At 42.7% G+C, this 17,900-nt stretch overlaps 1 protein-coding gene across 1 annotated transcript in view; it reads right to left on the bottom strand.

Moving 5' to 3' along the window:
• LOC135873865 (sodium channel protein type 5 subunit alpha-like) overlaps window positions 1–17,900 on the bottom strand; it is a 104,772-nt gene that overhangs the window by 19,399 nt on the left and 67,473 nt on the right. The window contains 3 exon segments of the mRNA XM_065398475.1: window positions 23–145; window positions 685–858; window positions 9,375–9,529. Of these exon segments, the coding sequence (XP_065254547.1) occupies window positions 23–145; window positions 685–858; window positions 9,375–9,529 (452 nt within the window).

Consider the following 17,900-nt stretch of genomic DNA (forward strand, 5'->3'; position numbering starts at 1 on the left):
TGATTGCTTTATTTACTCTTACCCTCATCCCTTCAAATTGTGACAATGCCCTTAATGGTCTCAAGGCTCTCAGGGTTTTAAGGGAATTCATGGGTCCAATTTTGGTATTTCCAAGTGAGCTGGCTATAAGGCTTGCTAAAGAGACCTGAACAGAGAGAGACAAAAAATATTAGCAAAATCCTGCCTTCTGGTTTTCTTTTTTCCCTTTTTTCTCATGCTTACAAACTCCTATCCGTGAAAGTATGAAATGGCAGCCTGTACAGTACAATAGAAATGCATCTTAAGGGGACAGTAAGAGGTATAAAATAACGAGTGAAATGCAGGCCACACTGAAGTTAATAATAAAACACTCAACGATTTCAGGGGTGCCAAGATTTCACCCAATCTATTTTAACAAAACAAATATACTTGACCTGTGTTACTAATGTTACCTTAGATTATTAAAGCTGTAGGAATTTTGACGCCAAAATTTTAACAAAATGACTATTTTTATTGCCCAAATTGAGACACTTTGAAAGGTCTGGTTTTTCAAAGGGTAGGTGCTCGGTACTTTCTAAAAATCAGTTCTCCTTCAAATGAAGGTGCCTCAATTTGGGACATCCAAAAAAAAAAAAAAAAAGTGAACATTCTGGTGTTCTATACTACGTAATCCAGTCCGCAAAACTGATCAAATGCAATACTTACACCTACAATTAGGAAGTCAAGCCAACACCAGGCATTGGTGAAATATTTCTTGAAGCCATAAGCCACCCATTTCAGAAACATCTCCAGGACAAAGATGTAAGTGAAGATTTTATCAAAAAATTCCAACATAATTTTAATGTTTTTTCTTTTCTCAAGATGTATATCTTCAAATGCCTGAAATAATAATGCTTAGATATAAACCCACTCTACAGAATTTCAATGGAATATTGTAATGTTGTGTACAGTTACACAAGAGTTTAACTTTACACAAAAGTAGTCACTCTGAAGGTAATCATGATGAAATGGACATTAGACACTTTGGAGGGGCTACAAAATATTACCATACATAAAAAAAAAGTGAGTCCTTGCTCCATTATACAGTTGAACTTCTGTAGTAAATTTGTATTTTGTGGCACAGCAATCTATTTTTGGCAGAAATGTGTGTGACAACAGTGATATGGGAAAAGAGAAGATACAAAGTCAGTGAAGATGAGCGATGGAAATGCCAACTTTGCTATATTTTATGCTTCTCCATATATTACATTAGCATCTATGAATCCTCCAGGTATGAAAGCTGAAAGGACATTGTGTGTGGTCACTTTTTTAGTGATGACGTAATCACACATAATTGATTATTTCAACGAGCGAAGAGCAGGTTCTTAATCAAAACTGTGTGTGCATTTCTGCTCTAGCCATACCCCCTGTGGAAAGTTGACATATTTCTTCAGATAAAGAAGACCCCCAGATAAATCAGAATCTTAGAAGGAGAATTTTGAGAGGGAGCAGCAGTAGATGTGATGTCCCTCAGATACTGAATATGTTACATGTGGAAGTTTGGGAGTTGCACCCCCTGTCTCTACGAGAACCCTGATACAAGTGTAAATAGGTATAGACTCAGTAAAAAACAGACCTGAACAACTATCACAAAAACAACGAGGAGTCCGGTGGCACCTTAAAGACTAACAGATTTATTTGGGCATAAGCTTTTGCGGGTAAAAAACCCCACTTCTTCAGATGCATGGAAATTACAGATGCGGGCATAAATATATTGACACATGAAGAGAAGGGAATTACCTTACAAGTGGAGAACCAGTGATGACAAGACCTAATTCAGTCAGGGTGGATGTGGTCCACTCCCAATAATTGATGAGGAGGTGTCAATACCAAGAGAGGGAAAATTACTTTTGTAATGAGCCAGCTACTCCCGGTCCCTATTCAAGCCCAAATTAATGGTGTTAAATGTGCAAATGAATTGTAGCTCTGCAGTTTCTCTTTGAAGTCTGTTTTTGAAGTTTTTTTGTTGAAGGATGGCTACTTTGAATAAGGACTGGGAGGGGCTGTCTGCTGTACTGGTTTTACTGTTCTGCTAACAAAACAGAAACTAACATGAAAGTGACTTGCATGGTGACAGGTTTCAGAGTGGTAGCCGTGTTAGTCTGTATCTCCTCGTTTTTGCTAACATGAAAGTGAGGCTCTGCAACTGAGTGCAGAGTGACCAAACTATGTAAAGGTGCAGAATATCTCATTTCTCCACCCTCCATTAAAATACTTTCCAAACATATATACATTATCATTTATGTGGATAACATAAAACACTATATAACCTAACTAAAAATTGTGGGTGGACTACTGCAGACTCTTAAATTGCAAGGGATTATTCTACCTTGGAATAGCATCTCTAGTTAATGTGACAGGGCAAGGCCAGATGGCTATAGTAAAGTAGTGAGGAACAGGTATGTTAGCCCCAGGCTAAACAAATCCCTGGTACCATGGTAACCAAATGGCAGTTGCTCCAGGTTAATCAAGACACCTGGGGCCAATTAAGATCCTTCTAGAAAGCAGTGGAGATAGCTAGGTTGATTGGGACACCTGAAGCCAATCAAGGGCTGGCTGGAACTAGTTAAAAGCCTCCCAAGTTAGTCAGTGAGGTGTGCATGTCAGGAGCTGTAGGAGGAAGTTGCGCTGTGGGAGAGACTGAGCAGTACACACCATATCAGGCACAAGGAAGGAGGCCCTGAGGTAAGGATGAAGTGGATCTTGAGGAAGTGGGGGCTGCTGTGGGGAAATAGCTCAGGGAATTGTACCCGTCCTGTTTCTAAAAGATCAGCTACCATAGCTGATACTATTAGGGTCCCTGGGCTGGAGCCCAGAGTAGAAGGCGGGCCCGGGCTCCCCCCTTGCCCCTCCTGATTAATCACTGAGACTGGGAGACAGAGACTGTGCAAGGGAGGATAGCTTCTCACCTCCCTCGCTGGCTTATGATGAAAATGGCTCAATAGGCTGTGACCCTTGTCTCTAGAGAGACAAGGGCTATGTGAAGGGTCACAGTGAGCCTCTGAGGCTAGCAAAATCCACCAGGAAATGCGGGACCCACGGAGATAAGGACAGAGCTTTGTCACACTAAACAATGTATAAGTTCAGGTGCAAGCACTGGTTTTTGCACTCTCTTGGGATAACATGGTGATGGTGGGGAAGCAATGTCTGGTACAACAGGAACAGTCTGTGGTACAGAATCAACCGGGTCCGGTACTAAAATTTGTTCCAACAAGTCATGAAAATTAAGAGTTGAATGGAAGGAGGCTTGATCAGAGGAGCAGAGAGTCCTGCTGGAATAGTCATGGATTCTGGTACTTGTTGAGGCTGCAACTGGGCCAGATGTCATTTCCACAAAGTACCATCACACAGTTTAACCATGAAGGAAAAAGGTCTCATGCATTTCACAAGTTCCCCAAGTATCCATTTCACTCAACAACTGTAGTTGTGAGTCCACATTACATCTCCTATTTGAAAAGAACAATGACGAACCTCACGTCATCAATCACTTTGCATGGAATTTGATTACACATAAGGCAACATCAGGACATAGCAGGTCCCAAAAGATACCCAATGATTGCTTCAAAAAAACAGTTGCAGTTGACTGCAAGGTAGTAGCACATGGTGTGCTCCTGCAGACAAACAAGAAATTGTCCAATTTCTGCTGATGACTCAAAATAAACTTGCTTAAGTGTTCGTACAAAGTGTTCCACTAGTCCATTTTTAGCAAGATGGTATGGAGCAGAACATATGTGCTGAATTCCATTTGATGCTAGGAACCTCTGAAATTCTTCTGAACAGAATAGAAGTCCATTGTCACTCACCAACTGTAACAGTAGACAAAATTGACTAAACAAGGCGTGAAGATGTCCAATGGTCTTGATAACTGTGTTAGAAGGCATTCTGAAAACTGGCCATTTCAAATGGGTGTCAACTATGACCATATATATATATATATATATATATATATATATAATGTTCTAATGGTCCAGCAAAGTCCACATGAACATGTGTCCTCCAAGTAATCTGAGGCCACAACCAAGGGTGTAAATATGCTGGGCCAGGATCATGCTGAATTTGCTGACATGTAGTACAGCACTTCACCTTCCTCTCAATGTCGTCATCTACCCCTGGCCACCACACAGACCTCCAGACTATAGCCTTCATCCATACAGTGCCAAAATGACCATCATGAAGAGCTTCTAAAACATGAGACTGAACTGATTTTGGAAGGATAACTCAGATTCCCCATAAGATGCAACCTTGATCCACAGATAATTCAGGCTGACACGACCCAAATTGTGTAAACTGGGGATTCATAAGATCCAACACTGTACCTTGTAGTACCATTCTCTTCACAAGAGAAAGCACATCATCCTTAACAGTTTCTTTGTGCTACTGACAGGCAATCTATCCCTCACATTTGAGATAAAACACTCCATCTGAAGTTTCTTTGGATTGACAGGAGCTTGGGCATGACAGATATGACAGCCCATCATCATTGCCATGCTGAGTCCCTTTATATAACTGAATAGTATAGAAATCAGCTGAAAGTAGTAACACCCATTGTTGCAGATGAACAGCAGCTAATGATGGAGCCACGTTTCAGTCCAAAAATTGAAAATAATGGGTGGTCATCTGTTAGCAAGGTAAAATGTCTACCATACAGACAGGTATGGAACATCCAAATTCTGATGATAATGCTGAGAGCTTCTTGCTCTGTTTGTACATAGTTCTTCTCAAGGGTGGTGAGTGTTTGTGAAACAAAGGCAATTGGTTTCTTTCTGTTGTCAGCAAAAATATGGAAAAGAACACCATTCACTCCATATGGTGACGCATAAGAAGCCAATTGCAAAGGTAATGAGGCATCAAAGTGAGAACTTGGGCTGATCCCAACAGTTTCATTGCCTCCTTAAATGCACACACACATTCTTTAGTCCATTTCCATTTATTGTTTGTAACAGTTCCTGCAAAGATGCAAATACTGTCACCAGTTTAGGCAGAAATTTACCCTAGCAGTCCTAAGAATGAATGCAACTGTGACATGTTCTCTGGCGGTAGTGTTTGAAGAATTGCCTTCTCTTTCTTTGGCAATTTCCTTTAGCCCATCACATCAATTCCATGCCAAAGGTATTCAACTGAAGGTTTGAAAAAAAATAACAGGAGTACTTGTGGCACCTTAGAGACTAACAAATTTATGCTCTAATAAATTTGTTAGTCTCTAAGGTGCCACAAGTACTCCTGTTATTTTTGCGGATACAGACTAACACGGCTGCTACTCTGAAACCTTTGAAAAAAAAGCTCATCTTTGTCTTGACATACTCTCACTCCATTGTCTTCCAAATGTTGCAAGACAGCATCCAAATTTTGAAGATGATCCTGCTTTGCTGTTCCTTTCCTGTAACAAGGATGTTGTCCAAATAGCACTGATTTCCATTCAGTCCCTTCAGAATTTTATCCATGGCCTTCTAGAACTGGTATCACATTGGCATCTTCCCTAACGGCAACTGATAGCAAAATAAGCTTTTTCTTCCATGTTGATTGTGAGATGTTTGTTAGATGTCATATTGATCTACATTTGGGACTTATCAGTTGGAAGTGACAGAGGAGGAGAAAGACCTGGGTGTATTAGTTGATCACAGGATGACTATAAGCTGTCAATGTGATGTGGCTGTGAAAAAGGCTAATGCAGTCCTAGGATGCATCAGGAGAGGTATTTCCAGTAGAGGCAGGGAAGTGTTAGTACCATTATAGAAGGCACTGGTGAGACCACATCTGGAATACTGTGTGCAATTCTGGTCTCCCATGTTTAAGAAAGATTAATTAAAACTGGAACAGGTGCAGAAAAGGGCTACTAGGATGATCTAAGGAATGGAAAACCTACCCTATGAGAGGACACTCAAAGAGCTTGGCTTGAAGGGAGATATGATTGCTCTCTCTAAATACATTTCAGAGACGGAGAGGAGTTATTTAAGTTAAGCACCAATGTGGACACAAAAACAAATGGATACAAACTGGCCAGCAACAAGTTTAGGCTTAAAATTAGATGAAGGTTTCTAACCATTGAGCAGTGAAGTTCAGGAACAGCCTTCCAAGGGGAGCAGTGTGGAGGCAAAAAATCTAACTGGCTTCAAGATTGAGCTTGATAAATTTAGGGAGGGGATGGTATGATGGGACTGTCTACAATGGCATGTGGCAAAAATCCCCAATTGCCAGAGATGGGGCACTAGATAGGGAGGGCTCTTAGTTACTACAGAGAATTCTTTCCCAGGTATATGCCTGGTGAGTCTTTCCCACATGCTCAGGGTCTAACTGATTGCCATATGAGGGGTTGGGAAGGAATTTTCCCCTAGGTCAGATTGGCAAAGACTGGGTATTTTTTGCCTTCCTCTGAGGCATGAGGCAGAGGTCAATTGCAGGTTTAAACTTGTGTAAATGGTGGATTCTCTGTAACTTGAATTTTTTAAACCATAATTTGAGGACTTCAGTAACTCAGCCACAGGATAGGGGTCTATTACAGGAGTGGGTGGGTGAGGGTCAGTGGCCTGCAATGTGCAGGAGGTCAGACTAGATGATCACGACAGTCCCTTCTGACCTTAAAGTCTATCCATCTATGAATCTATTTGTAGGTATGCATTAAACAAATCCAATTTGCTGAAACACTGTCTTCCACTAAGAATAGCAAACAAATCTTTGGTACAAGGAAGTAGATACTGATCTACACATAAAACTGGATTCACTGTCACTTTGAAATCTCTGCAAATTCGAATGGAGCCATCATTCTTGATCACTGATACAATGGGTAGCCCACTCACTGTGTGTAAAACGACTCCGATGTTCACTAAACGGTCCAAATGAACTTCCACCAGAGGCGTCAGAACATAAAGTGCAACTCTGAGCTTGCAATATTTCATCTGGCTGTTTGAAGTTCACTGGTAAGTCTCTGACATGTTGCTTATCTGTCCAAATTCTTTTTCAAAAACTTTGGAGTGTCTGTCCAGTATTTCTTGAAGATTCTGAGATGCTTTTATGATCACCTTGATCTTGGTCCAATTCACCTTGAGCTTCTCAAGCCAAGTCCTGCCAAATAGTGATGGATACTTTACTTCAATCACATACAAGGAGTATCTCTTAACTTTTCCCTGGTATAAAAGTCTTCAAAACTGAAGAGGTTTTCTTCCAGAGGAACTTGTGAAAAAGTCTGGTGATGGCAGATGCAGAAATCAATGCGACGGCAGCTCTGATGCCAAGCTCCATTCTTGTAGGAACTCCCTCAATCAATGGTGTGACCCAGATGACATCTCTTTCTCCAGCTTCCAATAACACATGAAGTGCTATGGTTTGGTCAGTGCCACTAGAGCTCTTGACTTTTTCCACATTATGAATTCCCAACTTCTATACTTTCTTAGGTTCAGTCTTCATACATGTGCTCTTGGATGGATGGTTACTCTGTGTTGTTGGATGTTGAACAGTGCAACAGGTAACCACAATGTTTCCTTTCTCCTGGCACTTTCTCCAAATGACCAGATATGCCCAGCAATCCTTCTTAGCATGTGCAGTTTGTGCACAATGGCCACACAGAAATGACTTGCATTCTCATGGTCCTCTGTCTCACCAATTCATGAGATGTACCTCTTGGTTCACACTAAATTCCAGAGAATCCTCTGTGGTTTCCATGGCAATAGCTACCTCAATAGTCTTCTTGAATGTAACACTGATATACAGGTAGTCAGTAACTTCTTCTGGATCTAGTCGTGTAATCCAGAGACAAACTGGTGACACAAGGCATCACTTAATGTTCGTCCACACTGACAATGCTCTGAGCACTGTCTTTAGAGGAGCAACAAACTGTTTCACTGACTCCTCTTTCCTGATGTCTCTGATGGACCCGCTGTTATTCTGCTATTATTGATGGGTAGGAGAGAAATATTCCTGCATTGCTGCAGTAACTGCAGCATATGTGGCAGTTCCAGGCATAGCTGGATATAGTAGATCATGCAGCAGTCTGTATGCCTTAGGACCCATCTCTGTCAGCAAGGTTGAAACTCATTGTACATCTGGAATGGAATTGCAGGTCACAAATTGCTCAAAATGCTTGAAGTACACAACTCATGATTCACGGTTCTCTTCAAATTCACTAACATTGCCCAGAAGAGTTGCCATTTTACTTCTGTCCTGTTGAACTACACACCCTCCTGGATATCTGCTTTTCCACTGATTTTTTTTTTTTTTTTTTTACCATGCACTGTCTGTACTTGATCTCCCTTTGCTGGCTGTGTGCTTACACAGCAGAATCACTCCTTTGACAGTACTTGGGCTCCCTCTGACAGTATACCCTCAGTGCAGGCTAAAGCTGTCTCTGTCTTCTTGCATGAGGTCATCCAAGATGGCTGCTTCATCCTCACTGCTCTGTGTCTGGCAGCTCAGCAGCAACTGCAACTGCTTCCTTCTTTGTTCTGCCCTATTTGCCTACTTTCCCTGTTTTTCTGGCTGGCTGACACTGTCCCCATGGGACAAAAGCTTCAGTCTGCTACCTTGTGCCTCAAAGTTATTTTTTTTCCTTTTTAAAATAATATTATTTAGTTACTTTTTCTCCTTGGGCAGGCAGCAAGAGCACTGGACAGCCATGGGTTAGAAGCTCCCATGTTATATTTGGAACCAGCAGACAAGAAGATAGACTTAGGGATTGCTAATTTAAATACAGCTGACCACTTTATTGTTTTGGCAGCAAAACAGAAACTAACATAAAAGTGAGGCTCTGCAACTGAGTGCAGTGTGACCAAACCTTTTAAAGGTGCAGGGCATCCCAAGTCTAAGACAGTGTAAGTCAAGAGGGAGACAAAGTTAATTAAATCTTCCGGCCCCTCAATATGTAAGTTACACAAACCTAGCTCCCTTTAGACTTATTTAATTTACACTAACTTACTAACTTGTAACTTTTACACACAGACACACTACACTTCTGTTCTGAGGAGTTTTATTTTCAGTAATTTTTAGGGGAGTATTTTTTCAGATGGATACAAAAATCTAGTTCAAAAGTAGATTCAGCTTCATGTTCCAAGAGAATTAGCACCAGGAAAGACTCTTTGGTCTTAATGATGAACATAAAAATGATAGTCTCTGTGTGTGAAATAACTGCCAGACAAAGCTTCAGAAAAACCAATATACAACCAGAATAGAAATCATCACAGCTTGTTAGAGTTGCTCATTCTGTCATTCAACTTGCTGTATTTTCTAATTATTATAAAAAATAAGTTAGCCCTTTACTAGGCCAGTTTTCTTCTTCTTCTCCCCCATCAGCTTTGAAAATACACCCTCTTTCCTGTGCTAAAAAATCATTTGTAATTCAACCTGATATGAGAGTAAGTTAAATTTACCAGACTTCCACTGCTTAGCAGAATCATGAATATGATAAAGCTTTCAAACCAGTCGTGTTCAACAATTTTGTAGCATGTTTTCCTCAGGTTCCACCATGTTTTGCCTGGAAACTTTGTGGTATTCACTGAACAGCAAGGGGAACGTTGAATACAGCCTGAAAGAGGGACACATGGTAAATAACTGTACATGAACACCCAGGACTGCTGTAGAAATTTCTGGGTTCAGGGGAAAGTCCTTGATCACCTTAAACTTGTGTCTCTGCTGTTTCATCTCTCTGTCCGTTTTCCTTTGAAAACAAAACTACAAAAATATTTTTAAGCAATGAGGAATATCTTGCACCGTTTAGTGAGCTACCTTTCCGATCAACAGATATTGTTGAGAACACTGGCAACACCCTCAGAGTGATGATGTTCAGATTCACAAAACAAATGCAATATAACATGACGAATTTCATAGCTTTGCCAGCATTTTCAACAGCATGGTTAGCACTGGAATATGGAAGGATAATGCAGTTGGCAGAAGGAGTTATTGCATCATAAAAATTAAAGATAAAGACAAGCTGTCGGGTCATCTAGTCCACCTTCTTAACAGTGTATTATTGTTCCCTACATTCTAACTTCTAGTCATTTATTCATTCTAGATTCAAATGTAAAAAGCAACTGGGTTTCCACCATACACCTTGAAAGAAGATATGGAGGTTACTTAACTGTAACTGGAGGTTTTTTGAGATATGTGGTCCCTATCTGTATTCCACATGTGGGTACTCATGAGCACAGTGCACCTGAGACTGGAAAATCTTGTGAGCAGAGTCTATTGGTCAACCCTTGCATCCTGGAGATTCTTGTGCTCAGTATCCAAAGTGTAAGGGGAGGTGCAGACTGACCACCTCTCCAGTTCCTTCTCTACTACAAATCCAGTCATGATCCAAAGCAGAATGGAACGAGGGCAGGTAGTGGAATACATATAGGGGCCACATCTCAAAGAACCTCCAGTTACAGGTAAGTAGTTTCCATTTCTTCTTTGAGTGCTGGTCCTACATGCATTCCATACGTGGGTGACTGGTAAGCAGTAGTCAAGTAGGAAGGAGGTGCAAAGCTGCAGAGGGTATAGATTCTGTAATATTGCTGTTCCAAAGACTGAAATCAGCAGAAGAGGCTTGGACTAAAGCTTAATGCTTTGTGAAGGTGTGGCCGCAACTCCAGATTGCTGCCTTATACATGTTCAGCATAGGCACTTCTCGGAGACATGCTACTGAAATAATCTATGCTCTAGTGAAATGGGTCCTCATCCCATTCAAGGCAGGGAACTGTGCTAACTGAAAGCAAGGAGGAAACAGCCAGAAATCCACTTAGAGTCTCTGAGCAAATATTGCTTGACCCTGTGTTTATTCTGCTATAGCAACTAATAATCTAAGTGGTTTTCCTAATTGGTTTCACTCTTTGCAGATAGAATGCCAAAGCTTATCTGACAGAGAGGTGAAGCCTCCTTTCCTTGCTGAAGGCATGAGGTTTTGGAAAGAAAACCGCCAAGTAAATTGATTGACTTATGTGGAACTTGGAAATTAATTTAGGAATAAATTTCAGATGGAGATGAAGAGATGCCTTCTCTTTATCAAAAGTACTGTATGGAGTGTGGGCCATGAGTGACCCCAGCTTATCTTCTCGCCAACATGAAAGCAATAAGGAAAGTGACCTTCATAGACATGTGGGATACTGAGCATGTGGCCAGTGGTTCAAAGCATGGCCTAGTAAGTAGAGTACAAGGTTGAGATCCCATTACAGTGTTGGTGGGAAGATCCTAATGAGACACTTCAGGAATCTAGTTGTTATCAGTGAGTAAAAACAGAGTAGCTTTCTACCCAATGGTGAAAGGCACTGGGCACTGCTAGGTTGATCTATAGCAAGCTAATAAAAAGGCCTGATGTCTTGAGAGTAAGGAGGTAGTCTGGAATACCTGCAGTCTATGGGGACAACTAGTTTTGTTGCAGCCAGGTAGAGATATGCCTCCATTTAGCTAGATAACATTTTCTGGTGGAGTTTTTTCTACTGTGATTGAGAATAGTTCTAACAGCCTTGGAAAATGAAAGCTCATCCAAATACCAGGCCATGAGGTGAACAGAGTCCAGGTTGGGATATCTGAGCCCACTGTTCTCCTGAGTTAGCAGATCCAGGAAGGGTCAGATGCTGATGGGAGGAGTGGTTAACATTCACAGGAGGTCTGGAAACCAGAATTGCCTGGGTCAGTTGGGTGCACTGAGAATGACTCATGCTTTGTTGTGGCAAATTTTCTGCAGAACCTGGGGTAGTAATGAAATGGGTGGAAAGGCATATCCTGAGGTAGACCACCTGAGGGTATCAGAAGTGTACTGGTCTTGGAATCCTGACCTATATATGTTGAATTTCTTTTTCTTCTTGAAGGTCCGAAGATGGTGTTCCCCAATGAGTGAAGATTTTGTTGAGCACAGAATTATGTAACCTCCCACTCATGGTCGGTGGAGAAGTACCCACTGAAATTCTCTGCCAGCAAGTTTTGTATGCCTGGGAATTATGTCGCTGAGAGTGTGACGTGGTTCCAGATATATCAATGCCATGAGTGTACCACTTCTCCTCCTTGTTTGTTTATGTAAAAGACAGTCATGTTGTCCAACATTATCTGGACATGTTAGGACTGCACAGGTGGGAGGAATGCATTGCAGGCCTTTCTGACTGCTCTTGTTTCCAGGAAATTGATATGCATCCTGTCCTCCCAAGGTGTCCATGTACCTTGTGTTGTACAGTCACCCATGTAGGCATCCCAGTCCATGAGGCATACATCTATATTGTAATCATGTCGGGTGTGGAAGGGAGGAAAGGTACTTTGGAGTGCATTTGCTCTGGATTTTTCAGTCCGGTGAAGGAAGGGATTGGCATGGATTGTCATCTTGGGATTCATGCTAAATCTGTCTGGTAAGTAAACAGACCAAAGCCAGGCCTGTAGATAGCAGAGGTGAAGTTTGGTGAATAGTGTTACGTAAGTACAAGGGGACATGTGTCCTAGCAGGGAATGACAGACCTTGACTGTAGTTCGAGGTCTGTGAGTGACTTGTCTGATTAGGCTGTTCAGAGCCTGGAATCTGTCCAGATGGAGGCAGACCCTTGCTGAGGTTGAGTCTAGGGTCACACCTAGAGAGAGTGAGTCAAGGTGGATCGCTCCATATTTAGGCAGATTCCCAAAGATGCCAGAAGATGGACCAAGTATAAGATTGCCACGTGAAATTCCCAACTGCATCTGCCTGTTAGGAGCCAGTCGTCTAGGTATGGGAAGATGGTGGAGTCGTTTCATCTCATCTCTGCTGCTACCACTGAAAAGACCTTTGTGAGGACCCTAGGTGCTAATCTGTAGGATGGGTGAAAGTTCACATGAAAGTAAAGCATCTTTCATGTCAAGAACCGCAAGCCCTGTATCTTTTTCGAGGGAGGGAATTATGGATGCCAATGGAAGCAAAACGAATTTTAATTTGCAAATAAAAATATTTAGCTGATAAGTCAAGAATTGGTATCCATCCTCCCTTTGTCTTGGGAAATAAGAAATACTTGGAATAGGACCCTTTCCCCCGATGTGCAGGAAGCACTCACTCTATAGCCCCTTGTGAGGAGAGAGTCTGGCTCCTGATGGAGGATTTCCTTGTGAGAGTGGTCTCTGAAGAGGGATTGGAAAAGAAACTAGATGTAGCCAGAGTGCATGATATCTAGTACCCATTTGTCCATTGTTATGGCCCTCCAGTTGTCAGCGAAGTATGCTAGGCAGCCACTAAAGGCTTAGGAAGCAGCAGGGGATGGTGTCTGTGATGGTTTGCAACGCTTGAATGTCCCAGCAAAAGTAACCCTTTGCTGGTGAATGAGGTTGGGTGGCTGATATCGAGGTGGATGAGGCTACATATTTTGGTCCTCGGATCTTCTGGCACTTGCAGCACAGTCTGTATGGAGAAGGTGGTAGAAAGATAGTGGGAGAGGAATTGGCTTCTACAGCTGTTTATAGTATTTCCTCTTACAGGCTGGGAAATAAATGCCATCTGGGGGAGGGATAGCTCTGGGGGGAGGGATAGCTTTGGGGGGAGGGATAGCTCAGTGGTTTGAGCATTGGCCTGCTAAACCCAGGGTTGTGAGTTCAATCCTTAAGGGGGCCATTTAGGGATTAGGGGCAAAAATTGGGGATTGGTCCTGCTTTGAGCAGGGGGTTGGACTAGATGACCTCCTGAGGTCCCTTCCAACCCTGATATTCTATTCTATTCATTGCAATGGAGGATTGTCCTGGAGTCCTTTATTGAGTGTAAGGATTCATCTGTGTTCTTGTTAGAAAGATTAGACTTGAAGGAAAGATCCTTGATGGTATTCTGAACCTCCCTTGAGAGTCCCAAAGAGTGAAGCCACAATTCACGCTGCATAACTTTTTTACAGTTGCTATGGCTTTAGACGTGGTATTAGCCATGTCCACTATGTCTTTGCTACCAGTTTACCCTCATCAATGTGGATGAAATTGGACCTTCTGTCACTGAGGGAGTTTCTCCTTAAACTTCAGGAACTTGGAGTAATTTGTAAAATCATACTTCGCTAGCAGAGCCTGGTACTTAGCAATTCTAAACTGGAGGCTGGTTGGTGAGAATATCTTCTTCCCCAGAAGGTCAACGCATTAAGCACCCTTGTCTGCAGGGGTAGTCTTGAGATGTTGCTGCCTGGACCTTTCTATGGCTGCTTGTACAACTAGGTAGTTGCGGGCAGGGTGGGTGAACAAAAATTCCCCTACTTTTGGTAGGTACAAAATATCTTTCAGCCCCTTTAGGTGTAGCAGTGCAAGAGGCAGGTGTGTGCTACATCACCCTGGCAGGTTCCACGATGGCCTCATTTAGAGGGAGAGGCACTTGATTGAGACGAGTAGGCTGCAGGATGCCCAGGAGCTTATGCTGAAGTGGGATCTGGAGGTCAGCCGCTACCCTCCGCAAGAGTTCTTGGTATTGCCTGTTGTCATCAGTCAGGGATGGCGAATATAGGATGCTAACCTCATCAGGTAAGAATGATGATACAGGTCTGTCTCATCTTACGCGGGGGTTCCGTTCTGCGGTTAGCGCGTAAAGCGAAAACCGCGTATAGTCAAAATTACATTGGAGTTCAATGGCGGGTGGAATCGCCCGCACTACAGGTACTGTATTAAAATTGTTATTTTTCTCTTTTTTTGTTTTTGCCGACTGCGTAAAGTTGAAATCGCGCATGTTAAATGCGTGTAAGATGCGACAGACCTGTATGCTTATTGGTACTGCTGCTACCATGGTTCCAGCTCAATATCTTCCTCTTCTGCATACTCTGGTGGAGCTGGTTGGTGTTGTCTAGGGGAAGAGAGTCAGTGAGACTCTTGCATGGATCAAGGGTGCCATGCATAGGGATCCCATGGGCCTCAGTAGGGCCAGTATGATGGTTTGAAAGCTGGTTGGGGAGGACTCCATTGGGTACTATCGGTCCCTCAGAGGGTAATAGTGTCTGGGTGGAGGGAGGGTCCAAGACAGTCTAGAGGCTCTGTCAGGGCTAATCTCCCTTGTGGAGGTGATTGCTCATCTTGGATGTCAGATTCGGCTGACCAGAAGGTTGGATCCAGCGATAACAGTGATACTGGGAGATGTAGACTGCAGCCTGTGGACAGAGTAGGGGAGTAGCTCCTTCTCCTCAAGGTGGGTTCCTCTTTTGGTGTCAGAACCATCCTTAGAAGAACTGGACTTGGGAGAAGAGGAAATTGAGGGTAGGGAATGTGAAGATACCATCCAGAAAGGTAGAAGTTTCAATTAATCCAAGAATACAAGGTGTCCCAGTAGTTGGTATGGGCAGATCCAGCACTTCCACAGGCTTAGCAGTTGGCAGATCCTTATGGGGTTGAGTCAGTACCATTGGAGAAGAAGATTCCTGCCTGGAGCTGATGATCAGTGCCAGCAGATGGTGATCTTTTGGCTTAGTAGTCAGAACCAGAGTCAGTACCAGTGGATCCTTGCTTCTGCATGCCTTACCCTTGTGGTTGGGAGGTTTAGGCAGGCCTAAGTCTTTAGGATTCGAGCACAAGGTTTCATCTGATTTGGAAGGAGTCAGGGAGGGATCCCTTCTTTTGGAAACAGATTTGGAAGTGTATCTGGTCCTGTGTTTTAAGTGTACCCCTTCTCTCATGAAAGGGCCAACACAATGGGTCCTTTGACTTAGTAGATTTGACCTCTGTTCTGGAGCTCATACTCAGAGAGGTGCTGCACTAAGTCTTCCCAGCCCGGATCCTACTGGGATCTCATGGCTTTCTCCATGAGATACTTCCTCAATTGAAGCTCTTATCCCTCTCACGTTTGGGGAGGGAAGGAGCAGCAGATGCTGCAGTTGGTGGAGATATAAGCTTCCCCAAGGCAGGAAAGGCTGCACCCAGGATCACTACTGACTGAGAAGGAGCAGGGCAGGACACACGTTTTTTTAATCCCTGATCTCTGGGCATAGGCTTTCTCCGAGGGGAGAGAACAGGGAAGGTTCTGAGGTGGGGAAAAACTATGTGAGGACTGAGGCATGGCCAGTCAGGCCTAGAGGTTGGAGTCAGGAGCCCGGAACGAGAGCCGGGGGCTGGAGCTAGAGACAAGGTAAGGAGTCAAGGCAAGGGTCAAAGTCAGAGACCGTTACAGTTACCAGTGTTTTACCCTACTTCTAGGGCAGATGTTAGTTTACATCTGGATATTGGAAGGACATTAGCCTTTCACTTGGAAAGAACAAAATCTTTTAGACCTTTTCCTAGACTTTTTATCTCCTTTACAGCTTGGATGAGGGGAACCCTTATCTCCACCCAAAGACTTTAAAAAAAAAAATCCAAGACCCTCTTTTACTCGTCTAATTTTCAGTGCCGTTCAGTTGTTATGGCCCATTCCACTAAGTAACAATCAGCTTCTTGTTGAAAAATATTCCTATTTTGGACATATGTAAAGTTGCCACTTGGGTGTCTGTTCACACCTTTTCTAAACACTATGCAACAGTGCACAGTACTTCAGCAGGTGTTGCTTTCAAGGGAGCTGTTCTTCAACCAGTGTTAGATGGACCTCCAGAATACCCACCTCCTTAGATGGGATTGTACCTAGGAGTCACACAGAGCAAAGCACCCATAAGGAAATTTACTTGAAGAAGGGGGAGAAATTACTTACTTTGGACAGTAGCTGGAATTCTTCAAGACGTTTTGTCCCTGTGGGTGCTTCACTGCCTGACCTCCTTTGGAAACCTTGCTGTGGTTGGATTCTGCAGCAAGGAAGTAACTGGAGTGGCAGTTGGTCCAGCACGGCCCTATGTACCCTTAGTACAGGGCACAAGGATAGTTATGGTGCATGTGTGGACTGAACAGACTGCTACCAAAAATCTCTCAATCTGAGGCACATGCATACCTATGGCGGAGCACCCAGAGGAAAAAAACATCCTGAAAAACTCCAGATACCGTACACAGTAAGTACCCTATCTTTATTTCCCTTCCAACTGCTTCTGACTCCCCATCTCTTCCATTCCTGAATTTTGACCAAAAATCCATAATGAGGCAGGTTAATGGTATCTCCTCCTACTAAAATTACTGTGTTTTTTTAACAACAGATTCATACTGTAGCTTCAGGGTGGAGACAAATAAAGCTAATAGTATTCTGGTGTCATGCTTGTGATTTAGACTGTAAATTAATGTTAATTGACTGTAATATAGCTGAATTGCTTGTAATGGAAATGGTTGCAGTAGAATGCACAAGGATAATGATATCCTGGAAAAACTGAAAATAAAAAAGAGAATACAATATTTACACAAAGTAAATAGTTTGATGTGCTAGTCTGATATATTTGGAAACGTTCCTACTTCCCAATGCTGCTTTAAATGGGAATTTATACTTTCTTTTGGCTATGAACTGAAAATATATGGCCAGATCCTTGGCCCCGGTCAGGTCCCTTTGGGTCAATCTCTGACAGGGAAGCTGGAGGTTCCCCAGATTAGAGGAATCCCTGTCTCCTATAGAAGTGACATAGCCAGCTCTGCACCAGCTCATCCTTCCCCATCTCATGAGGCATTGTCATAAATATAAAGGGAAGGGTAACCACCTTTCTGTATACAGTACTATAAAATCCCTCCTGGCCAGAGGCACAAAATCCTTTTACCTGTAAAGGGTTAAGAAGCTCAGGTAACCTAGCTGGCACCTGACCAAAAGGGGACAAGAGGACAAGATACTTTCAAATCTGGGGAGGGGGGAAAGCTTTTGTTTTGTCTGTTCTTGGTCTGTCTGTTCTGTGTGCTTGCCGGAGACAGATCAAGAAGGCAAGCAATCCAATTCAATTAGAATTAGTAAGTAATAATAAGGAAATGCGTTAGCTTACTTTTATTTTGGCTTGTGATTTTCCTTGTCTAGAGGGACGTTTTGTCTCTGGATTTGTAACTTTAAGGTTTTGCCTAGAGGGGAGATCCTCTATGTTCTTGAGTCTTTTGTTATTCTGTAAAGTACTTACCATCCTGATTTTACAAAG

Source organism: Emys orbicularis, chromosome 2, assembly GCF_028017835.1.
Source record: "Emys orbicularis isolate rEmyOrb1 chromosome 2, rEmyOrb1.hap1, whole genome shotgun sequence".
NCBI classification, from domain to species: domain Eukaryota; kingdom Metazoa; phylum Chordata; order Testudines; family Emydidae; genus Emys; species Emys orbicularis.